This window comes from Aspergillus flavus, chromosome 2 (assembly GCF_009017415.1).
Source record: "Aspergillus flavus chromosome 2, complete sequence".
Classification (NCBI taxonomy): domain Eukaryota; kingdom Fungi; phylum Ascomycota; class Eurotiomycetes; order Eurotiales; family Aspergillaceae; genus Aspergillus; species Aspergillus flavus.
Window position 1 is genome coordinate 5,953,123 of NC_092409.1, and position 24,337 is coordinate 5,977,459.

At 48.0% G+C, this 24,337-nt stretch overlaps 9 protein-coding genes across 9 annotated transcripts; 4 read left to right on the top strand and 5 right to left on the bottom strand.

The window, feature by feature from the left end:
• Nucleotides 1-375: 375 nt before the first annotated feature.
• Nucleotides 376-1,031, bottom strand: F9C07_2253536 (uncharacterized protein; the record flags this gene model as incomplete). Its single annotated transcript, XM_071510093.1, has 1 exon — nucleotides 376-1,031. The coding sequence occupies one exon, from the start codon at nucleotides 1,026-1,028 to the stop codon at nucleotides 471-473; it is 558 nt and encodes a 185-aa protein (XP_071364104.1). The 3' UTR covers nucleotides 376-470.
• Nucleotides 1,032-2,646: 1,615 nt separating this feature from the next.
• F9C07_1800 (uncharacterized protein) lies at nucleotides 2,647-4,119 on the top strand (the record flags this gene model as incomplete). Its single annotated transcript, XM_041290404.2, has 2 exons — nucleotides 2,647-3,154; nucleotides 3,207-4,119. Exons 1-2 carry the CDS (start codon nucleotides 2,751-2,753, stop codon nucleotides 4,117-4,119), a joined length of 1,317 nt encoding a protein of 438 aa, XP_041143739.1. The 5' UTR covers nucleotides 2,647-2,750.
• A 394-nt stretch (nucleotides 4,120-4,513) lies between these two features.
• On the bottom strand, nucleotides 4,514-5,942 carry F9C07_1799 (uncharacterized protein; the record flags this gene model as incomplete). The annotated part of the gene is made up of 2 exons (XM_041290427.1): nucleotides 4,514-5,366; nucleotides 5,527-5,942. The coding sequence occupies 2 exons, from the start codon at nucleotides 5,940-5,942 to the stop codon at nucleotides 4,514-4,516; spliced, it is 1,269 nt and encodes a 422-aa protein (XP_041143740.1).
• A 1,972-nt stretch (nucleotides 5,943-7,914) lies between these two features.
• F9C07_2278398 (uncharacterized protein) lies at nucleotides 7,915-8,832 on the top strand (the record flags this gene model as incomplete). The annotated part of the gene is made up of 3 exons (XM_071510293.1): nucleotides 7,915-8,312; nucleotides 8,511-8,642; nucleotides 8,782-8,832. Exons 1-3 carry the CDS (start codon nucleotides 8,190-8,192, stop codon nucleotides 8,830-8,832), a joined length of 306 nt encoding a protein of 101 aa, XP_071364105.1. The 5' UTR covers nucleotides 7,915-8,189.
• A 107-nt stretch (nucleotides 8,833-8,939) lies between these two features.
• On the top strand, nucleotides 8,940-10,491 carry F9C07_1797 (putative cytochrome P450; the record flags this gene model as incomplete). The annotated part of the gene is made up of 2 exons (XM_041290417.1): nucleotides 8,940-10,017; nucleotides 10,070-10,491. 2 exons carry the CDS (start codon nucleotides 8,940-8,942, stop codon nucleotides 10,489-10,491), a joined length of 1,500 nt encoding a protein of 499 aa, XP_041143741.1.
• Nucleotides 10,492-12,193: 1,702 nt separating this feature from the next.
• Nucleotides 12,194-14,343, bottom strand: F9C07_2278400 (putative polyamine transporter). The gene is made up of 2 exons (XM_041285055.2): nucleotides 13,266-14,343; nucleotides 12,194-13,203 (listed from the first exon to the last, which is right to left on the bottom strand). The coding sequence occupies exons 1-2, from the start codon at nucleotides 13,883-13,885 to the stop codon at nucleotides 12,315-12,317; spliced, it is 1,509 nt and encodes a 502-aa protein (XP_041143742.2). The 5' UTR covers nucleotides 13,886-14,343; the 3' UTR covers nucleotides 12,194-12,314.
• Nucleotides 14,344-14,714: 371 nt separating this feature from the next.
• On the bottom strand, nucleotides 14,715-16,676 carry F9C07_1795 (uncharacterized protein; the record flags this gene model as incomplete). The annotated part of the gene is made up of 5 exons (XM_071508385.1): nucleotides 14,715-15,678; nucleotides 15,741-15,852; nucleotides 15,918-16,186; nucleotides 16,249-16,290; nucleotides 16,354-16,676. 5 exons carry the CDS (start codon nucleotides 16,674-16,676, stop codon nucleotides 14,715-14,717), a joined length of 1,710 nt encoding a protein of 569 aa, XP_071364106.1.
• A 995-nt stretch (nucleotides 16,677-17,671) lies between these two features.
• F9C07_1794 (uncharacterized protein) lies at nucleotides 17,672-18,718 on the bottom strand (the record flags this gene model as incomplete). The annotated part of the gene is made up of 1 exon (XM_041285058.1): nucleotides 17,672-18,718. One exon carries the CDS (start codon nucleotides 18,716-18,718, stop codon nucleotides 17,672-17,674), a length of 1,047 nt encoding a protein of 348 aa, XP_041143744.1.
• Nucleotides 18,719-21,682: 2,964 nt separating this feature from the next.
• Nucleotides 21,683-24,013, top strand: F9C07_2278403 (putative glucose-methanol-choline oxidoreductase; the record flags this gene model as incomplete). The annotated part of the gene is made up of 5 exons (XM_041285067.2): nucleotides 21,683-22,068; nucleotides 22,122-22,151; nucleotides 22,227-23,100; nucleotides 23,181-23,682; nucleotides 23,735-24,013. 5 exons carry the CDS (start codon nucleotides 21,683-21,685, stop codon nucleotides 23,797-23,799), a joined length of 1,857 nt encoding a protein of 618 aa, XP_041143745.1. The 3' UTR covers nucleotides 23,800-24,013.
• Nucleotides 24,014-24,337: the final 324 nt, after the last annotated feature.

The window sequence follows — 24,337 nt, forward strand, 5'->3', positions numbered from 1 at the left end:
AGTGACATCGTGTTGCATGAGAAAACGTCCTGCTAGAAGGCCTAAGAATGCCTGGACACTTAAGGTCTTTAGAAGATAATCCATATTGTGAAATCTCAGTTGACACATGGACGAGCATGTTGGGGAGCTGTTACTAGCACTAGGCTTTCATGATTGCTCTTTTCAGCCATTGCTTGAGGGCTGCTGCGTATATATAAAAGAATAAAGCATAGCTTATTCCGCACTATAGGTTGAGTTCAACAGGTTATTAGGTTTGAGATATCGAATTATAATTCAATCCGTCTCGCCAGTCCGTACCGATATTCTTGAAACCCTCTAATGCCGAGATCCAATATCTTTCGCGCCTGCCGTTACCGAAAGATATCAGCGATTGCTGCAGCCTGCAAGCAAAGTGTGCGATCATTGAGAAGAAGTCGGGGGGAATCAACATACATGTACGTCAGACGTAGCGACAACAGATGTCAACTTGGTCATCTGCAGTATTTCTGATGACACTTGGAATCCTCGTAACCAAAGCCTAGATTTAATGGCTGACCCTCGCGGATCAGGCGAGGGACAGGGATGCCATTCGGTGTCTTCACTATCCGAAATCCTTCCAATGATGTTGCATTCATCAGTACATGGAACCCTGGTGACCTATAGAACTCCTGTCGCGGATGAAGATCACTCTTTCCACTCATAGATGAACAGCCACTCATATGTCCGTATGGTATTCGCGAGGCCATTTCCTTTTCTGGCAGTACTCTAGCACCAGGGGCCTTATAGCCGATGATTTCACTGAATCCGTCTTGCCTGTGGAACTCCAACCCTGTGATAAGTGCATAATGGTTATTCTCACAGAGGATAGACACCCCAACCTTTGCGGGTTTAGGAGATGTATCCACGGATTCGACCTTTGTCCCTGCTAAGCGTGTGTCGTGGTCATGCTGCAACGATCTACCTTGAAAGTCCAGGAGGGGTGTCTGCGCAGTTTCCTCTCCGAGGCATGCGTCTTTTATCCATCGGAAGGTCTCCCATATTTTGACCATCTCAGGGCTGTCAGCCCAGATAACTATAAGAAAAGGCAGAGCTCAATACGATGCCGACCATGTCTAAACTTTTGCTTCGTAGTGCTGATGGCCGTTTCCACGATGATGGTAAGGTCTTCCACAGATATAGCCAACAATTGCCACTTCGGTGCCTTATCAGTATATGAAGACTATATAATCATAAGGTTGCTTATTCACAGAACATGGCAGGGGATACGGTTACTTGCTGACCAAGACTTACATTCCCATTGTCACGCCTTGTATTGCTGCGTGGTTTGGGGTGCCTGTGAAGGTACAGACGAAACATCATGCACAACCACTAGGACTCATGCATATTATTCACAGTTGGAGGGGTAATAGAATTGGTCACTTTGGTTCTTGTCAAACTATCGAGTAGGTATGGATGCCTTCCTTGTATGATTCACCGTGACACGAGAGGTATGAAGCCCCTTCATTCGCCGTCGAAGATTTAGTTTTTACGTCTCAACTACATATACATCTCCAGAACATCCATCTCCTACATTGGGTCCGACTTACTATATACGTGTTCTCTCTACCAGTATATACTTCATCGTTTCCTCTAACACGAACGCTTCACAAGAATCCAGTCGGATGAAAGGATTCATCACTTGTTCTTCCTGACTGATCCGTGGACAAAGAATGGCGTCAACGAGTGGCCTGCAAAGAACACTCGATTTCTTTTGTCCCGCAAGAAACCCGAAAATGTGCATACGTCGCGCAACCTTGGTGGACACTGGGAAGATGATGTGTGCAATGCCGGTGCCAACATTTGCGCCATACTCGGTCTAGGACTGCAACTCTGTTGTTGAGCAGAATACTACAATTCAAGACATCATTTGCTCTAGTTTGGCGTCATCTTCTTGATGATGAGAGATCTCTACAAAGGGCTTGTTGAAAACCACGAATATCGTGCACATCAACAACAGGAAAGCAGGAGCGGGTTCTAATCTAGGACCCGTGACGTGGGGTGCCCTCAACAACTCTAGTTAGCCTCACGTGAGTCATGCTCTACCCAATTGGGGCAGTACTGTTAAAATATCAATACTCTAAAGGGTTGGACGCTTCAAATAATAATTAAGTCTTGCTTTTAGTTAACCATGTAACCATTTGGTTCGGTGGTACACGTACCACATTCCAAATTTTAATCTAAACGATATTTTCCTATACCCGCTGAGCAATTAAAAAATATATTTAATCCTTTCCAAGTACTCCGCAAGTGCTTGGAACTATAAAGAGACAGTATTATAATTGAACCTATAATCCGATCATAAAATAATCCAGTCTATTTTTACATATGACTTGTGTTGGCACTCACATGTTTTAGGTGGGGGTGGGGCTCTCAGCTCCGAAGGGTTGGGATGATCTGGATACACCTCACGTAACCTTCCCCTTACCCATCTTCCCGATCCCAACCCATAAGTTCACAGCAATACCTTGTGGGAGACCAGCGGTTTCGGTAGTAATTTAATGAAATTTCTTAAGGACTGCAAACTCCACTTGACGCAGAAACCCTTACAGAAGAGTGGGGGTCGAAGTTGTCTCGCTTACAAGAGCCACGGCGCTAACTTGGGGTGTGCCTTGCGGGGTAACTACAGTTGATATTTCAAGTCCGATGTGCTCTCACTTCAGCGGGAGATATTTCCATCTACACCACTCCTGCTACGCCCTTTCCCAAGGCAACTACTGAAAGCAAACACCGGAATGGCGGATCCTCTCAGCATTGCTGCCTCGGCATTGGCTGTTGTCACAGCCGCCATTCAATCCACAAAGTCGCTGGTTGATACCGTCAAACGCTTTAAAGATCGTGACAAAACTTTACGTAGGCTTCAAGCTGAACTCGAGGACCTTACCAAAATCTTAGATGCGTTGGCACATGTGACGTCGACAGAAAAGTCGATGCTGGCACTCCTTGAAGATCCTCTAAACCGTTGCAGTCAAATATGCCGTGAATTTGAACGGTCGATGAAAGTCTTCAGTGAAAGATCAAAGATTGGGTTTCGCGATTGGGCAAAGCTGGAATTTATGCGAGGTGATATCAATGACTTTATAGACACTATTGCGGGGTATAAGTCAACAATCTCAGTTGGTCTAGGCACCATAACGATGTTAGTCGCGATTCTTTACCCAGCTCTCACTCTTCTAATGTACTTCTATTAGGCAAACCACTAAAGTATCTCAGCACGTTCTCGAAGAGTACAACGAATTGGTCCAGGACACAGTATATAACCTTGAGGTCTATTTACGTCGTATTGATGAGAAATTGGCACGGATTCCTTTTGATACAACCGATAATACCCCAGGAACAAACCTAGACCTGAAGGACGAAAGAGAAGTAACCAAACAATGCCTAAGGATTTGCCAAGACGCACAATCTTATATTGAATCATTGACAAATCGAGAATCTTCTCTACTGCAAGAGGCACCTCCTGACACTGCCAATGATGACACAGAAAGACTCTTTGACGCGCAGTTGTTAACACGTCAAGCTCTGGAAGCAAACCGGGATAGCTTCGCAGAGGTAATCGGTCACCTTGGCAGACGCCTACAAACTTTGGTACTGGACAGTAATCCAGAAAACGATAATGACCGGCAGCGATTACAGGAAGACATCAATATCTCCATGAAGTGTTTAGAGGTATGCAAGGTGGCTAGCGAGGTCTCCCGTCAGAAGATATACCGGGTTGGGGAAGCGGTGGCCGACGGTGACAGCGATCAAGTAGTGGTGACGACCTTGGCGGATTTATTTGATGTCAAGAAGGCGCTGTCTACAGGTAATTCAGCGCAGTTGGTTGGATCAATGACGGATGATGCTCTTTGTCATCTAGCGGACAAGCGTTATGGCAGTCGTTTTGGGGTCTCAGCTCACCCTACAGGAGCCACCACCACGAAGTCACCGCCGGCTTTTGAAACTCGAAGAAGCAAACACTCTTTCCCACCCCAATCCGGCAATGACGAGCGGTTCTCTAAACTGGAAACGAGACGCAACGAACCATCTCCCAATGAGATGAGAAAACGGGCGACGAGTGACAAAAAGGATCAAGATTATAATAAAAGAGAAGCCGGGATTTAAAGCTCCAGCTATTTAGAACATTCTCTGTATTGGCCAAGAGTCATTGTTTTGCGTTGGATATCATCCGCTCGATGCCACCGAAGTAATATGCTATTACTCACCGTTGTCCTCCTGTACCAAGGCCTTTTTGGTCATAGTGAATGATATATCAGTACAAAGAAAAAATCCACCTTTTCATATTCACACGCGGAGGTCGAGAAAAGAAAGAAAAGAGATTATGCCAGATCAAGTACGACTCCTTCTTATGGCATGAGTCAGAATACTTAAATAATAATCTAGAAACCATGTACTAAGAATTCCCGAGAGTATATTTACTTCGAGCAACTATAATACTAATTTATACTACCGGAATTGTGCATACCTCCATCCGCTACTAAAAGCTGGTAGGTGCCGTTTATGTAGTCCTAGACTTCGGGGTAAGCGTAAAACCTTGCCCATACCGCTCCCTGAATTCTTCCACAGAGGAAGCATCGCCATTACGATCACGAATCGTATTGGTATAATCTCGCACAGTTTGGGCGTCGGCTTCGATTATGCGAAAGTTGACATTGGTCATATCACGTGATAACTGTTGGACGGAGGCATCGCTGAGGTGGCCTCCAACCTGCCTCGATCTCCATCCCAGACCTCGGTTCGTACCATTAAGGGTCTTTCCGTTAGTCGAAACCATGAATTGCAAGGCGTCCCCGGTGCCGTAGTTATGGATATTGCTGATATTTTCCTTTAGGCGGGTATCGGCCTTGGAGCAGATGTCCATGCACTGGTGGGCGGTTTGCCACTCATCCTGTAGCCTTTTCAGGTCCAAAATGTCTTGCTCAGACGTCATAGCTGCTTTCGACTTGACTAGTAATCGGTCCGTCAGGGCTTGCATATGCTTTTCCAATTGGGTGATCGTGTCGGCGAGTTTAGTTTTACAGTCCTGCAAGCTCTCGTCGGTGACTCTTTCTGGGTAAACATCGGAACCCGATGATCCCCCGGAAGTGTCATTGCTCTTGGTTGAGAGCTGGATCTGAGCAATATGGTCGGATAACTGGTTACATATTTGAAGACATTTCACTGTGCTCAGGCGCTCTTCCTTGATTCGCCGCAGTTCCAGGGCATCTGAGTCCTCTGCGGTCACGGTTTGCCCCACAATAAGCTGCAGCTTGTCGTCGATGGCTTCCAGGTGGGCCTCAAGATCAGCTTTGGTCGTCTCTATGAGAGCCTTGTAGCTTTCAATGGCCTCGGCATTGGCGGAGCTTTTGCGGCTGGACGTCAGGTTAGCTAGGGGTGTTTTGAAAATGAATGGAAGCGTAGCAAAGGGGGAAAGATGGAGGTGCCGAGACGGGGGGGGGGGTTCGCACAGCGTCGTGGAGGGCAGCAAGAGGAATGGCCATGTTTATTATATACAAGACAACGGAGACTCACAGGTTTGCATCGGTAAGGGCAACATTGATGGTTAGTTTGTACCCGGATAGACTTCGTCTGAAGCCATCGATATCATCATCCCCCAGGTACCGTAACTTGGCCCAGTCTCGGAAGCTGGTTCGGTCAGCGGACCGTGATGAGTATTTGACTATTTCCTGTTCGAACTCACTGCACGCATTGCCGCAGCGTCGTAGTGGTAGTTCGAGTGCAGATAAGCTCTCATCAGTGGTGGTATCTAACAGCTCCTGGAGCGGGGCGAGGACTTCGCTCAAAGCCTCCAGCTCCTCAATCAGGTCGCGTACGCGTTTTGTGTGAGACCGGAAGCTATTGATTGTCTCGTAAAGAGATAGGCTAGCCTTGAATGCAAAAGTTGCCAAAGCCAGTAGGCCAGAGGCTAGACCTACAGGTTCTGCCATTCTTTTGTTGTCTTGGGTGGTGGGGCGTTGAGGTGGGTTGGCTTGATTCTTCCCAGAGTAAAATATAACCAAAAATCTTGATCGAGGATTGTTGCTGGGACAAAGAGCAGAGGATGAAGGGGAGGTTTAATACTTTTCGTCTACAGTGGTGCTTGGTGATCGCCAGCAAGTGATCATGACATGTTTCATGTACGCGCGCTCATATGTATAGGTGGTGTGCCCGGCTCGTATTGAGTTTTCTTCGCAAGGCTGTTAGAGGGAAATGAACTCTTTGGCCAGCGACCCAGATGGCGCTGCGGAGGGACCCACGCGAATTCGCCGACTTTTGGCTAGGCTCGGCCAGGGTTTTAGGAGCGACCAGAAGAGAGGGCCAGAAGAGGAGTAAACGTCAAATCATCCTCGTGTCGAATCATCGAAGTGGAGGAGTTTTGTCTATATGGTAGGTCATTGGTCGGTTAAGCGCTCATCCATGTGGGGACATCCCAACCTTTCCTATTGGTTGGGCTGAGTTGAAAAGGTCCAATTTCAATTTATGAAATATACTAAATCGTGAGGGTCAAGTACTTCCCCCGAAGGAGTCAGAGATCAAGCATCACGAATGATACATCGGTTTTGGCTTATCTTATAAATCAAGTCGCATTTTCCCCACCCACGGTCAAACCGCTAGAGAAATACCGCCGTGTGAGGACGCATTTATATTGGCACTTGGAGTAGTACCATGATTCTGCTTGGATCAAAGGAAAACCACTAGGTCAATGGTCGCTAATACTGCTCCATGTATTCGTACCCGATCCTCTTCCTTACCCCACCGAGAAGGACGGTTTAGCGGCGGCGAGGCTCCTCACAAGGGCGCCTAACAGGTTGGGGACTAAGCGCAAGGCTGAAGGCATCAGCAACACAGTATTCGACTTGACTCCACTGCCACATGACGCAATAAAGATAACCGCTGTTGAGAGGCTCTGAAATCCAGGAAGGGTGATCGAGCCCCTAAACGCCTTGTCATCTGTTTCCCAATATTAGCATCGTAGGCGCCCTGTTTGGGGTTTGAGAGGGAGATTGCTTTCTCATTCGCAAGTTAATATAGTACAGCATCCCCGTGCGGACCAAGACGGCCAATCATCCCAATGTCGTTGGCCTCGAGCGTAGTAGCCGTAGCCGCTTTTACATTTGAGACCTAGTAAGTCTCGACCAAACAAATTGAAAGCTTCGACTCCTAGACTTAGGCTAGATTATTTAATTATAACCCAACTCTAATACTAGATTAGAGTCTTCGGCTCAAAACCTAATCCAGCCCAGGTTAGATCCGGGTTGGGTCCAGGTTATATTGGGTTGTGCGGAAGTCTACATCCTACTATTAGGTACGAATAGTGTTTAAAACAGTACTGATAGACTGCTGTTTTTGGCCGGCATTTTACTGTCAACAAGTGTTGACATGTAAAGTAAAGTACATGAACTATAGCTATTATCTATTAACTATATTAAATAATTCCACTTAATCAGCACAGCATTTACGATTTACGTTTGGCCTTGTAGTTTATCCTTGGAAATAATCGACAAATACCTGAAAGGACGTTGGAATCCAGAGGTGAAGATGTGTTAGCTCTAACTCCCTTCAAAAAGGGTAAAGGATCAGGCGAATTTCTCCTGCTTTTCCTTTTTTTTTTTTTCTTTTCCTTCTTACATCGTGACGATTATTTTCTAGCAGAACTCCGCCTTGCCGTAATAGCCTGTTAATTGCAGCCCAGTGGCAAGCGGCGAAGAAGTATTGGCAGTCTCGAGTCTGTTGTTCAACTTCGTTGTTGGTAGGCTGAGCACTTACTACCAAAGTTGCTAATGTAAAGCGGCAGTCACTCCTATTCTACCCCCCCGGCATAAGAATCCTGAGAGAAATAGCAAGTCACAACTCTGCCCCTTGTGTCCGCCAACCAGGTATCCGGAAATTTCTTTACTTGATACTTTTCACTATATAGTGGGGACAATCAGTTGACCCAGCTGTTTGATATTTGTACTACGGAATCCACCATCGTGTGGCATTCTGGCCACGGACTAGAGTCCGGGCAATGGACATTCATCTGGCCCTAACAAGGAGAAGGATCCAAAGATTCTGGAGAGTACGACAGGTCCAGCTGTGTAAAGTTTCGCTCAGACTGGGGTAACAAGAGCCGGTGCACGCGAGGACTAAGCACCGATACTCGACTCCCATCGATTCCACACAGCATTGGTGTTTGCCCCTGCAGTACCTACAGCATGCGTAGCAACGTGGCGATGAAACCGGAGCTCGACCATGCAGCTGATCCTGACACCATTGTTGATTGCGCACTGTGGAACGCGGTTGGCATAAGGCTGTATTTCCGCGATAAATTCGATCAGGTATGCTGCTCTTTCTTCGGAAGAAGGGTCAGTTAACAAATGACAAAGGAAACCCGCGGCTACTTCTGTTCCGAAGGCCATATTCACACCAGACGCAGGATAGACTAGAGTCTCTGTAGACAATCAATACGTAGACAGACCGACCATAGAAATGCGAATTAGAGAGGTAAAGACACAAGCGGCCGCCGTGGTTTGTAGCCCATGCGGGATAATGAGCGAGCACCGAAAGAGCATCCATGGAAGGTAAGTTACTGTGTAGCCCGCCATAGTTTCCGCGTGGAGGATTTGTTTTCTCGTACCTCTGCCATTGGAGAGGGGGTGTTATACTCTGTATACATTTTCAAGATTGACGTTGACCAAGAACATAGCCGTGGATACCAAGGCACCCAGGCTTGTAGCACAACATGAGTCATTATGGCTCAAGATGATGCGTGAAGCTTTGCACTAAATTACCCACTTTTTTTTTTAGGTACCCACAGGAGCAATAGCCTCTACCCTTGCCGAAGTGAGTCCCCGATAAATTAGGGCACGCTGACTTATCACCTGAATACTTGTACTTAAAGGTAGAACACTTGGCCATAACCCATTTAATTTACCATAGATTCATTCCTTAGGTATGTGGCTACAATGTTGGGTCAAATCTTCTCCAGTGTCTTCGCCTGGACGCTCATTGCAATCCTCGCCGGGTTATATCGCTTTACCACCAAACAGCGACCTATCTTTCCGGTAGTGAACGATTACCGGGGCGATTTCTTCCGTCGAAAAGCATACCGTGAATATAACCAGAATGCGAAAAAGTTAATCGTCGACGGTCTGGCCAAGCATGGTAGTCCTATCACGTTACGTGTGCCGGATGGCCTGAAAATCGTGTTGCCATCTGCCCTTAGCGAGTGGGTCAAGACAAACAGGGACCTCGACCATCAGGAATTGATCAGGGAAGAATACTTTGCAGGATTCCCAGGCTTCGAGGCTCAAGATACACTCCATGCCCCCGACGGAATGTTGATTAAGCTGCTTCGGACGAATTTATCCCAAAATGAAGAAATCGTCCCCACGGTCAACCGGCATATTGGACCGGCGTTACAACACTATTGGGGAGATAGTGGTATCTGGCATACTATCGATTGGGAAGACGACACCACTGGGATCATCTCTCGTGCGGCAGCGTCGATCTTCGTGGGTCCGGAGAAGGCCGCAGATGACGAGTGGCAGACGGTCGTTCAGGCGTATGTGCGCGAGTATTTCGCAGCCGTGAGTGAGCTTCATACATGGAGGGCTTCGTTACGACCGATCGTGCAGTGGTTTCTACCGCATGCCTCGGCTTGTCGGCGCCTTTTACACCAGTCTCGCGCAATTATGCAGGAAGTGGTTCGAAAGAGGGAACGAGAAGCTCAGGCTGCAGAGGACCAAGGTTTGGTCGCACCTCGATACAACGATGTTCTTGCGTGGACTATGCAAGTCCCTGACAACAAGCACCCGGCGGGCGATATACAGCTCGCTTTGGCCATGGCAGCACTGTTTACAACCACCGAACTTTTCAAGCAGATTCTCATCAACATTGCCCGACACCCCGAACTCGTCGAACCATTACGGAAGGAAATCAAAACGTCACTATTGGGGCACGGTCTGGGACTCACTGCGCTGGCGAAGATGGAACTACTCGATAGCGTGATGAAGGAGTCGCAAAGGCAGATTCCGGTTACAGGTAAGTCTCGATGGTCATAGCGACTACAGTGGAATCTGATGTTGGCCTGTAGTGGGATTGGAGCGCAAGGTCATTCGTGATACGTCTCTTCCGGATGGGACGAAATTACCCAAAGGGTCACATATCATGGTCGACGCAACCGACATGTGGAATCCAGAAGTTCATGTGAATCCCGAGGTATTCGACGGGTACCGATTCTTGAAGCGACGTCATGCAGGAGACAAAGCGAGTCAATTTGTGCAGTCGAGCCGAGAACATATTGTGTTTGGGGGTGGTAGACATATATGCCCCGGTCGCTTCTTTGCTGGTACCGAGCTGAAGCTATGCTTGGCCCACATTCTCTTGAAATATGATATTCGGTTAAAAGAAGGGTACTATCCGCAACCTATGGTACTCGGGGTTTATGCGATTGTTGACCCAATGACTCAATTGGAGGTTCGGCGGAGAGAGCACACCGAGGATTTAGTATTTTGAATTTGTGTGTTAATAAGCGTCTTGTTCATTTGTTCTCTTGCAGCGATCAAACTGATATAGAATAATAGGGAAATCCTTGAAAGCGTTCAAATCTCTGCATTTAACTACTGATGACTTGTTTTGCAGTTAGCCATCTAATTATCGTCGTTATGACTAGGAATGCAGTCTGGCCTATTTTTCCTTATTCTAGGAAGGTCTTCATACCATGGCTTTTGTTTAATACGCGAAACAGAGAGATCCAACAATACAAGGTGCATTGGCATCCATTATGCAGTTGGCCAATCAATACTGTGTGAAGATTGAGATCAATTATCTAGGTAGAATGATACGATTGGGTTATGTGGCCTTACCAGCCACCGTAGCTCTAAGCCTTTGAGAGAGAAGGTGAAATTAAACTTAAGGATGCACTTTGACTGTAAGAGGGTTGTGTGACTGCACCCCTGGCACCGCTCCTCCAGATAAAGGGAGAGCGAAGGTTGGCAAATCGTGCAATGCTCAACCCCTGTATCGAGCTTTCGATACCTATCAAGAGAGGACCAACAGTTGACTGTATGTTGCATACGTGATGTGCCTTATACAACTCACAGAATTTCGGATTGTCGATGTTGCGACAATCCTGCGCCAACTGGGCCAAGCTCATCCCCTCAAAGTTTGGTTTCGCACTCCGAGTGAGGATTCCAACTCGATGCATTCCTTTCGTCAGCGCGCCAAGTCGCATACAGTCACAGCCTTCACAGCATTGTACGGGGCCGTTCTGTAGCTTTGAGAGGACATCATGCATGGAATCAATGACTCTCGCAATTGATCCTCGTCGAGAACCGTTAATTGCATCTAGAGTTGATAATGTTACTGTGAGTAGATGGGAAGATACTGAATCTATATGTCGAGACTCACCTTGGATCGCTGATGGTACTGGGAGTCGTGTGAAGGCAATCACGCTTGTGCTCCTGGACTCTAGGTACTTGGAGGAAGCTAAGAATGACTGGGGACTGGTTAAACACCCAGGAAACGATTAGCCATTTCTCGGCCTCATTCACTGAACTGGGATCCCCAAGGTGGAAATTCAATCCACTGAGCCATGAGCCTGGGAACACTTCTACTGCCTCATGACACTCATAATCGACCAACCGCGCGACCTCCATCAACCTATCCAAGGAGAGCAGCCGAGGCACCACACGTGCTCGATGGTGGATAATCAATATCAGGATTAAAAATGGCTTCGCCTCCCAATCCCGTACGGGAAATGTTAGACAGCCTGAGCTCTTAGCTCGGTTCCCTCCCGAAACCCATTCTGCAGTGTCCGTCCGAATTGTGGGCTGGCCAATGTCAGATGTTTTGATGATGCACGAATCTGAAGATGGCGCTGGGGAGGTACCAAAGAGCCCCACCGTGAGCCCTGACAGCGTGGAATAAAGGAGTTCCCACAGGTTGTCCGGTAAATCATCAGGCACGTCATCCAGAATGAGAAAACGTCGCCGTTCGGGTCTAGCTCGTATACCAAGTCCTCATGGTGGCCAATGGTCTGTGAGGGACTGCTGATGAAGGGCGTGAATGAGTATGAAAATATTACGCGTATAGCGCGCAAGTAGGGCTCCGCTAGCCACGATGGAAGGCCAGAACATTAGGCATTTTAAGGCCAAGCATCTATCAGGATCAGGACTCTACGATAGTCTCAGAGTAACAGTTTCTACTTGATACATCCCTTTATTACCTTTTCCCTTTTAGTCTAATTCTATTTCGTATTAGTACATTTCCCATGATACATACCATACATATTGCGTGAACCACAGCCATCATCCACTAATTATATAAAATGCCTCCCCTCAATCAGCCCCATGCTCATCATTAACCTTTGCACTGTATCGAGCAAAGGGACTGTTCTCCCTTAGACGCCTACCATGTTTCAGGAATATATACGGCGCCACGCAGTACACGGTTGCCACAGCAGCGATAATACTCGTCGCGACATTTGATCCAAGCCCCGAATACATCGGATACGCGAACAGAGGAAGACACCCGGAGGCCAACGCACGTAAGAAGCCCTGGACCGCCAATCCGGACGAGGCATAGATCGTATATGCGTCAGAAATATACCCACTCAGCGTATACGAGAACTCAGTCGCTGCAAAGCCGATGAGCACGAGGCCGAACATGGATGCGATCCAAGGGACATGGACGAGCGGTGGAACTGTCCAGCCGAAGATCCAGAGTCCAATGGCCAGTGCGGGCGCAGCAATCGCGAATCCGCCGATTTTATCTTCTGGCTCTGGACGCTGGCTGGCTTTCTGTCGGGATTTCAGCTGGTGGTAGTCCCATAGGCGGACGAATCCACTGAGAATGATCCCAGGAAATAGGGCAATGAATGGTAGGGAGGTCGCCCTGGAGCTCCAGCCGAATTCACTGTAGACTACGGTGAAGGACTCGGTGAAGAGGTACATCATACCCCAGGCTGATGCGCTGAGGATGGAGACCAAAATGAGTATAGGTTCCGAGACACCTATCTTGGCAGGTCGTACTAGAATGACCTGCATAAGCTCGCGGGTGCTGTCAATTCGGTCAGGGTTTGGTATATTCATGTCTACTACTCCGACCTTTGATTGGAGGTTGTCAAAACGGCGTTGAAGCAGGGTTGTCGGCCGACTCTCCCGAACGGGTATAAGGAGGAAGAATGTTGCCGCACAGGTAATGGCGGAAATATGGTAGACCCAGCGCCTACACATTGTCCGGTCAGTACATCTATGTATTTACACACCACAGCCGCCTGGTATACTTACCAACCTATCGCATCCACTATATAGGACCCATAGATTGGGCCCACGGCGATACCGAGCATGGTGGAGCAATTCCAAAACCAGAGAAGCCAGAGCCTTGAGTGCTGGGAGTACAGATCCTCGATACTTCCAGCTAGAACTATCGCCGGCACAGACGAGGCGAAACCGGAGAAGAAGCGGCCGATGAAAACTCCGGCTGGTGAAGGAACAAGGCCGACGAGCAGAGAAGAAAGACAGTATGCACCAGCGGACACAAGGTAGGACTTCTGACGACCAAGAGCCTCAGAAAATGGAGGCATTATAAGCCCTCCCAATGCTTGTCCAGCGCCATACATGAACTGAAATCCGGTGAGCATCACGACCCTGCTCATTGCGTACTCAGACATGGCCTCTTCGGCAGCGGATGGCCCCGTCGTGCTCATGACGGTCGTATAGAACTCCAGGAAGAAGATGATGCAGGCATCGTAGAGCTTGCGCCGAAGAGGCCAATTGCGTGGGAATTCTCGGTGGTCTGTATCCCACCCGAGTGTCCTGGACCCCGTCTTTCTAAGCCCCCTGTGCGCGGCCTCGCGCTCGAGATTATCGTGGTGTCCACTTTGCTTCTCCTGGTGACTTTCGTCCATGTCGTGGGGGTAGGTATGCAGCAAATGGCATCCCGCAAAAGGGCAACCATTTCGCCTGATATAAGGACTGTTCCTGGATAGGACCTAGCCATGATGCGAGTATTGCTTCACGATCAACATCTGCTCAAGCCTCACGATGCCCTAAGTGGGTCCGATGACGTATCGCATCTTGTCACGGTACGAAGGAGTAATGACCGTGATAGAGCATTCTGGAAGTAGAACTACGATTGGCATAAGTCATGAGCCTAGGATAGATATCAAGATAGACAAGATAGTCATGAGAAATACCCCTGTACGACCCATGGAAGGTAAAATTTCGAACCAGGGCGATAAGAACGGGTGTTCATCTGTTCGCTCGGCTCCAGACCCACGGTTCATGCATTGCATCATTAGTACCCTGCTAGATCTGCGATCGACCCAAATAACCAGGATGCTGGTTCATCCTGCATAAATATGACGTGGGTTTATACTTTGACAAACGAACTCCAGTTCGATCGTGGAGCAAAGACAAGGAACCGGACCTCCAGGACAATGAGGACCGACTGCCCTACCCCTTGGATAGATACATCTATTGAACCTAATTTATAGTCAGTATTCCTCTTAAAGAGCCGATGCCAGGGAAAGAGAAGAAAACAAGAAACAAGCAGCAAAGATTGAGTCTACCATTAGTTGGCGTTGTGGTGTAGTCCGGTAGCCGTGGGCTGGAAAATGAAAATGTTTGAGTATAGATTATACTTCTGAATACAATTTCGAACTAAACATTTCGTCTAAAATGTGTACTTAGGGTTCTAACGCCGTATGCTAAGAAAATGCAGGATCAAAGGTACATTTAATGCGATATACAAGCAGTGAGAAATGACAGGTAGCTCCGCTGTGCTAGTGCTGGCCGTTGACAACATTTATTTCTTATCAAGGAAGCCAATGTTAACCAAAACATCTTCCAATGAGCCAGATTCGAAAGGGGGATAATCTGGTTCACACTTTGTTCCAACAGCAGGAAGGGTACCATTCGTCCAGTAATCCCGGATAATCCTCGACGTGCATGAAGACCCGTGAGCCAAAGTCGCGTGCTATAGTAACATGTTAGTCCAGGCACCACAAAGTTATATCCCACAAAGAAAGGACTTACCCCCCAGCCGCCATGCTCCAGCAGAACACTGCCCTCAAAGCTAGCACTGATGTTCTGTGCCGACCGAAGTGGAGTGGCAGAGTCATAAGTATTGCCGATGACCATGATGGGATTCTTTGTCTTCGACTCAAAATTGCCCTCGTAGCGCTCTTTCGCGTCGAATTTCCACTGGGTGCAGGTCATGGCGATAGCGTTTCCGACTTCACCAAGTAGTTTGCTCGTCTGTGATAAGGTATTAAGATCAGGCATTATCTCGTCCAGGGTATGCTTTCCGGTTTTCTTGTCAGCGCAGGGAATGGCGAATGCCGCGTCGTCACCCGCCATTCCGGCCGCCAATAAACTACCCACTCGGGCGTCAGCCAGCTCCTTGAACCCTGTGACATTTCCATCTAATATGAAGTTGAAGGCAGCGGCCAGGCTGGGATAGGAGCTAGGGCCGTAGAGAGCGAATCGAATGTAAGTTTTCATATAGCTGTGGTCAATGATGGAGTGCTCGTAGACGATAGGCTCGCGTTTCAAGTCGTCTAGAAGCTGGTAGATGCTTTCCTCAAGCTGTTCGGCTGTTTGGTTCCGGCTAGCAAGCGCACATTGTTCTGGTGTCTTGAGGCACTGCTGGAAGAAGCTAGAGAAGACCTTGTCTGAATCTGCCCACAATTCCGTGTCACTGCAGGTAGGAAATCTCGGTTAGAATCGCCCGTGCAAAGCAAAGGGATTATTAAGCCATACTATGAATTGAAGTACTGGTGTGGATTCATAACACCATCTAGGATCAGCTTATCCACCCGGTCCGGGAACATCGCAGCAACAGTGGATCCCAACGCGGTGCCATATGAGAAACCTAGAGGAACGCAAATATTGTCAGCCTTTGGTACTGTCATGTATCTTCATGTAGATCTTGCTTACCCCAATACTTCAGCAGACCATCGTCCGTGACTGCATCCACAATTTGCATCAAATCCCTTGCCGTGAAGGCCGTGCCGAGGTATGCGCCATTTTCTTGCAATTCTCCCTCAGAGCAGAAATTGGCATACAATCCGCTACCAGCCCACTGCCTTCCTATCCCCATCGTGTCGGAGGGCAGTGGGAAGTCATTAAATCGGCTTTCCGTACGAACCGCGAGTTGCTCTGTGATGTTTCTAGAACAGTACGTAGTGAGGGTCTTTGCGGTTCCTCTAGATTGCGATATTCAGTTAGTTACTCTGTAAGGCGAGTTACAGATAGCGGAGAAATATACCTCGGATCATGAGCAATCAGGTCATAGTGGCCTCCGGTCAAACTAGACGTCCGTCAGCGTCATAGAATCCTAGATAACCTTGTTGTCACGACAGTGGTATCTTACGCTTGTAATATATCGCCATCTCGAAACAAAGAAAGCCTTGCCTCGAGACCCGGTCCGCCGAAGTTGAACAGAATGGTTCCCTTCTTCGGTCCACGAATAGCTGGGACTTTGAGAAGTTGAAGCTGGAGCGTTTTGCCTGAGTCAGGCTCGGTGTAGTCCAACGGCACAGTCAAGTTGCCGCATTGAGCTGGCGCAGTGACTCCTTCGTCTTCGCAATTGCCCCAGGCTATCTTCTCGGAGCGAGCGTGATTGTGAAGTGCAAGCGGTGTGGCATAAGAGCCAACCAAGAGAGATGTTAGAAGGAAAGTAGGTTTCCAAGCCATTGTCGATGTGGTTGAAAGGCACTGGCTCGTTGTTTGTTGTTGATTGTGATAGAAGACATCTTCTCGACCAGGGCTTCACATTCTTAAATAGTCAAGTGTGCCAGTGCGTGAGCAACCACATCATACCGAATGGAAGCGCTGGATATGGTCAATTTCAGATAATTTATGGCCAAGACTGTGATAGATTCCATGGCTACCACGGTGTTCTCCACTTAAGGCAGGGCTGAGTCGGACTTCCTCCAATGGTTACTCTCTATGGCATTCAGGCAACCAGGAGCTGGGGTACCCATCCACCTTGGTAAGCTTTGCTCAGCCTTAATCCTAATTGCCTTGGGTTGGCGTCGGGCTAAACACGTCGGCACAGCCTCAGGCTCTAAGGTGTCGATATTACCCGATTTGGTGATACGGAGCGCCGTCAAGAAAACACCGAAAAAGCAGTCGTGAGCCAAGACTTCAACCTCGTATTGTCGTCTTTTTTCATACGTCCAACAAGAGCCTCGCTGGGCAATGACAATGACCATGGACATTGCTGGCATGACTGGTCACATGATGCGCTGGTATTGCCTTCTCGAGTCAGGACCAGGGCTGATGATCGAGGATTATTAAGTCATAATCGACTCTTGTGGGTGCCTCGTGGTGATCGGAAGCCTTCATCTCGTGCTATATATAGTGCAAGGCAAAGATGACTGCGGGGGATGGTTTTCTCCTTACGGTAGCAAGGTTTGTGTACGGCATAGAGCTTTCTGTAGCAATTCAGGCTAGGGTTCTCTAGAGTATTCGTCAAGGTCATTATATATTTCCGTCTGCCCCTGCGGGCTGTCATGTAGGATCCATACAATATAAAAGCAAAAGGGTATATACAACAGTACATCATTCCATCGATAGAGCTAACCAATCAAGTGATCGAACTCTATCCGTTCGCCTTGTCTCCTATATTCTCCGCCCCGCGATTCTTATATTCTCCGTAAACGTCATATCCTTCAGAGTTTGTCCAATCATAGCAGCGGCATAGAAATCTGGTTATCGTAATCGATGTTATCCCTGTAGCATTCGACCCGATCACCGCACGTGCCGAATACACGATCCCACAGACGGGTTTGTTTGCCGTAGTTTGCGCTCTTCTTCCATCCCCGGCGGTGGTGGATATCATGGTCTTCAATGATAAGTTCAGCATTAAAGATCCGGAGGAACCAAGAGAGGGTATTGGGTGGTACGGTGTGCAGGCGGAGGCCACTGTGGCCCGCGACCTCGGCGAAAACAACATACTGGTGGCAAATCCACCACTCGTAGAAACCCATAGGGAAACCCATGAGCTTCATGCTGAAGTAGGTCATGAGCGGGATACCGGCGATATCGAAAAACTCCTGTTCGGTATCGGCGTACAGTGTCAAGAGTGGATTGGGGTGCTTGGTCAGGTGATGAGTCCGGTGGTATTTCCAGAGTCCGTTCATCTCGTGCATCAACCGGTGGTACCAATAAAACCAAAAGTCGAGAATGATTCCGTAGAGCCCGGCTTCGAGGGGGAGCCAGAGCCAATTCATAGTCGAAGGGGGTTGGCTGGCTCGATAGCTGAGGAACACGGTGAACATAGGGCGAAAGGTGGATGTCGAAACCAGGGAGTGGACGACCTTTTTCACGCCGACATCCGGTACCCCATCCCGCTCGTGTTGGTCGCCATCGAGGAATCCCAGGGTGTGGCCCAACCGCCGAAGGATGTGTATTTCATGAATGGCGATGGCTTTGAAAGCCGCGCTATAAAAGATAAAGGCGGCCAGGGGGCTTAGGTTGTGGCCAGTATAGGATGTATAGACGTGATGGATGGCGAGAGGGATGAATGCGTGGGTGAGTACCCAGCAGTGCAAATGCCATTCCGGCATGTAGGGCACCTTCTCTTCCTTATTGTGGACAGGCACTTCTTTATCCAAAGTTACCGGATGGATGCCGAGTATCTCATAGAACCAGTGGAAGATGGTCCAGTCGGCGCGGTCTAGCCGACGCCATGTGGACTTCATGGAGTCCTTCGGGTTTAGGTGGCCACTCATGAGGACTGTGTCTGCTATGTTATGATCGGTTAGGGAGAACGTTGCACCCCATGGGGAGGGGGAAGGGCTTGCTATTTAATATCTGGTAGCTTCTGCCCTGGCCACTACAACATTTGGCCACGAGAAGGAAAACGTTTAGACTGCCGTGGCATGTATTTCCAATACTGAGAATGTTGAGTCACCAATTACAAGGCGACAATACACTGCACCCTGGCGTTTTGTATGGTAAAAATGGCACGGGAGATACGACTAGTGGCCAAGTATCTACCTAGATACTTTTATTATTGTGGTCAAGGAGTGTGGATCGAGATAGTCGGCATGTGAATAAGATTATATTTTGGGTTGAGAAGGAAATGGGGGGTGTGAAGTCACTGCAGATCAGGTCCGAAAAGGGGCCTCAGTAATGTGTTGGATGACTTTGGTTCGTGATTAGCGACAGACTAAGCTACAGAAGGAAAGCAGTTCGCCATGGAACAGCTTCGACTCTGCCTGTTTCACCATCCACATGATGTCAGTCCTTAGTTTTCCCCGCATGAGTGTGCCTCGGACGTGCAAACTGTTGAGAATGGCCTGATACTTTGACTTTAACACAACTGCGATCTTCGATTAGGGTCTTCTGGACGATGCCTAGCCATCTTCTGAGACACACTACACCCTTGTTAAAAGCTCCATAGTCTAAGATGGATCGCATAATGATCCACGGCGCATGGAGGCGCTGTCTTGAAACCCCCGCGTCCAAGATTTGGGTGCCATATAACCGTCAGTTCCAACCCCTTATCCGTTCCGTACTTTTGGGTGGGGCCTCTACACGGAACATATGGATTAGTTAGGGTTGTTGGACAACACCTGATTAAGCAGACAAAGTAGTGCGAAGACAAGTTCGTCTGTCCTGGTCATTACTCCTGTGATATTGTCTTCTCGAGTAAGGGAAATTGAGAGAGGGAACAGTGAGAGACCCTATCATCACTCTATCATCAAGGTGGACTTCAGTCTGGAACGAAATTTCCCGAACCGGGAAACGGGCGACGATCGCTCCACTTTGGTTGGTTGCTGAGACGAGTAAGAGTTGCGAATTTCCCAGCCTAAGGACTTGGGCCCCTGGCACATTTATTATTATGAAAAGTATTACGTACTTTGTGTCAGTTTTCTTTACTGCGAGCCAAGTGATGTTAAACCCAATAAGTCGGATAACCATTTTGGGTAAGCATTGCGACCTGATATACTCTCGGTTAACCCTCATTATAATGGATCAGTCATACTATTCTCTTCATTCTCGCCAGGCTTCAGCATAACATTTGATAACCATGACAGTTGCCGGGATTGCACGGCATAATTTTATCTGATCAAATTATTGTTTCAGGCAGAAATGTTGCGGGTGTGCGTGTTATCACGAGTCATGCCGAACAGCTAAACGTGATATTTATACTGGCGACCTTTAGACGGAAAAGCAAAGAGAGCTGAGGGTTTAAGGTTGTGTAATATTTCTAGATAAACTTGGCTTGGTTTCTGCATTAAAATATGGGCTACCGTGAACTAGTTTGCGTAATGCATGCCTACCAAATGCCAACCTCAAACATGAATCACGACAGTCTGGTATTTCTGCTACACACAACGCTTATGCCTTATTTGTAGCTCTCGAGTTCTCGTAAATTACCGCCCGGCCCGATATTTGGTGAACAATCTTGATATAGACTAAGGTTCGGCGTCGCTGTCGTGTGTTCCAACACTATGATAGGTATCAATAAGGCCCAGCAGCCGGGTTGTCCAGTTTTAAGTCGCCACGGGTAAGGATCTGTCTTCACATGACCTCTGCAGATAGAGTCGCCGCCGATACCTGTTTAGTTCATGTCGATTTGTTATGTCAATGAAGCCTCGGCCAAGTTTGGACATGATCACGTCTCCCACCGAGCAGCCTGGGAGTTATCGAAGCACATGAATGTCTATATGAAGTCCCAACGGGGCCGCCAGCGAAGGCAGACACATAACACCACCCAATAATGGTTTAATATGAGCGGCAAATCGTCTGCTGATCGCAGAAATGCATTTCTCTATGCGGAGTTACCTTGCGCGGATTTCTTTGCGCGTTATCTTGTCTTTTTCTTCGTCTGTACCACTTCTCTATGATGGCTTTTCAGAGCATTATTTTTTCGCCACTGTCTGCCATGGCCTCAATTGTGTCTGACTATAATAGCCAACGCTTTTTCTTGACAGTTTGAGTTCTAGTAAATCCATACGGCAGTCATGCCAACAATATTGGACTTGATGACTACATCATCCGTCTGGGACTGGTTACCACGTCAGATGATCAATCAATCCCTATTTTGGGAAAGCTCAACAACGACCTTACCTGTGCCCGTGTTCTTACTTACGCGTTTCTCGACGAATGCGAGGGCTGGGCGTGCGGTGAGCTCCTATATCCCGAGTTTGGGCCGTATGTAGCTCTTTAGGATTCGGGCAGTCAACAGCCCATACTCACTTACTGGGTTCTTTCAAACATCTCTATGTTCGTAATAATGGCGACTCCTACAATAATCATTGAAATCCTACGATGGTAACAGAGACCTCCAGTCTCACACCACCTTTTATCGACAAGAACAATGTTTCTACGCAACAAAATAAATCGCCAAAAGGGTGTACTCCTCGACAGTACGGAACCATACCTTAAGTTTAGTATAGCTTGAATACTGCAGGGTTCTAATACGGACGACATTATTCGCAGCAAATATGGGAGGTACCTTACTCTGGATTGCTCTTGCCTTTCGTAGCTTAAGGGGGTGTCTATCAAATTTACAAAATAGGCAGTGGCACCGTTATGCCAAAGTCCAGGGCGATTGCCGTGAAATCCCCATAGTAGTCTATAATTTTCACCTTCGTCCTTCTTCACTTATATGACTTGACATACCAGAGCTCGTCTTTTGTTACCGAACCTCTATCTACTACTGTCGAGTATACCCACCCATCAACATGCCCCATCCGGTTCTCCTGTTTTTGATTGCTCTGCACTGGTGTCTGATCCATACACTTGCCGTGCCGACATTCAACGGTCAGTCAGCCGTATCTGATGACTTGCTCCGTGACGGACGATTTGACTATGTTGTCGTCGGAGGCGGAACCGCAGGTATCGTCGTGGCCACTCGCCTAGCACAGAGATCCTATACCGTTGCGCTGATCGAAGCTGGTGGATTTTACGAGTACCAATCCCTTGCTGCTATCCCCTTGGGAGATATAATCCCTGTTGGATCAGATCCACGCAACAAGTTCAGCATAGATTGGGGATTTGTAACTGAAAATCAGCCCGGGGCAAACAATCGACCTATCCACTATGCCCGAGGCAAATGCCTAGGCGGCTCGTATGTCATCTGATGCTCTTCCTACTTTGCTAACCAGCTAAACAAAGATGAAGGTCGGCGCTGAACTTCATGATTTATCAACGGTATACTTCACATTTACCCTTGATGATAACAGACATTAGCAGTCCAAATCGGCTAATACTTTGACCCATGCGAAGACCCACACGAGGTGCCATGGAGCGATGGGCTACTGCTGTAGGTGATAGCAGCTACACATTTGATCGCGTTCTGCCATATTTCAAGCGGAGTGTCCAGTTTACGCCTCCAAACCAGTTGACCCGATTCCCCAATTCGACACCATCGTTCGACCCAGCCGCTTACGATCCCCAAGGAGGGCCATTGCATGCGTCGTACTCTAACTACGCCATGCCATTCTCATCGTGGATGAGACTCGCAATGAACGCCCTCGGAATCCGTGACCGGGATGAGTTCAACCTCGGGTCTTTGTTGGGGGCCCAGTATTGTACAAGCACCATCCGACCGCGGGACCAGAAAAGAAGCAGTTCCGAAAGCTCATTCCTTGAGACGAAACCTCCTCTTCTGACTACGTACACTTATGTATTGGCAAAGAAGATACTGTTCGACTCTCAAAAACGCGCCACGGGCGTTTTAGCTAAGAGTAAACTCGGTGAGTTCAGGCTGCACGCCGACAAAGAGGTCATTGTGTCTGCGGGTGCATTCCAATCACCTCAGTTGCTCATGGTGTCTGGCATTGGCCCGGCAAAGACACTCGAAGATCATGGCATACCGGTTCTGGCCGACCGTCCTGGAGTCGGTCAGAATATGTGGGATCATCCACTGTTCGCCCCTTCGTACCGGGTAGGGATGCCAACGGCCTCGACGGTGGTGACGAGCATTTCATACCTTCTCAGGCAAGCGGCCAATGCTGCTATCTTCCGACAAGGACCCTTTACCAGCCCTATCACGGATTACTTAGGATGGGAAAAGATCCCCACTAGCCTGCGGGCTAACTTCTCCAGAGAAACTTTGCAGGATCTAGCACGCTTTCCCGATGACTGGCCAGAGGCAGAGGTATGTAGTTTCTGTCCTTGCCTCTGCTATACTACCCGTACATAGCGAGAATGATACTTGTCTAATTCACGCTCATGTAGTACTTATCCGCGGCAGCATATGTCGGCGATGTTTCCAAGCCTGTCTTGATTCAACCCAGGGATGGCTATGATTACGCATCAATAGTTGGTGTCCTTGTCGCTCCAACATCCCGAGGCAACGTAACGATCCGGTCAGCAGACACCTTCGACCTTCCGACTATCAATCCTAACTGGCTTTCCACCGAAACCGATCAGGAAGTGGCAATTGCCACATTCAAGCGAACACGGCAGGCCTTTGAAAGCGGTGCTATGGCGCCTATACTGATCGGAGATGAATACTATCCAGGGGATCGTGTGCAATCCAATGCAGAGATCCTGGAGTTTGTCAAAGATAACATGATGACCATCTGGCATGCCGCTTGCACTTGCAAGATGGGGACCGCGAAGGATGCAATGGCAGTGGTGGATTCTCACGCAAGGGTGTTTGGGGTTGACGGCTTGCGTGTTGTCGATGCGAGTGCATTCCCGCTTCTTCCTCCAGGTCACCCGCAATCAGTCGTGTGTAAGTCGTCGTAAAGCGTAGTTTCTTGCTTGAGCTGATCTGATATTTGCAGACATGCTTGCCGAAAAGATCTCCGATGCCATCGCTGCGGCTAACGGAACAACTGAAAGGCGTTAACACTCTGAGGCAACTATCTACGATGTATATGCGTTGTATGATTTAAGATATATGAGGTTAGCTAGGCCAGTAGGTATAGCTATGTGGCGATCTTCGGGGTGTTGATCATGGGATGAGGAAACAAAGGCTACATTCCGAAGCAAGATTGGTGATACCCTTCTTAGATACGGTAATCATAAGCAACCACGCTATAGGGGATTTACGTGTTGTAGGCAGTCCAACTGTCTATGTGAAATATAGTCCCATATAAAATTCCCTACAAACCCCATACAGGGAAACCTTCATAAAGTTGTCTCTTTCTCCATGCAACATTCCCTATCACGGTTTAAAGTGGGTTCTTTTGTCTAAGTAGTAGATGTTTTGCTTGTGCAGAAATAAACATATACTTTACAATGCTGTAGTTCCAAACCTTACCTGTACAACAAGATATATATTGCTTCACCACACGATGAACTATATTAGGATACCATTTGCAACACAGATTTGCAATAAATAATTACATGATATATATCATATGGAGCCCTGAGGCATCTAGTAA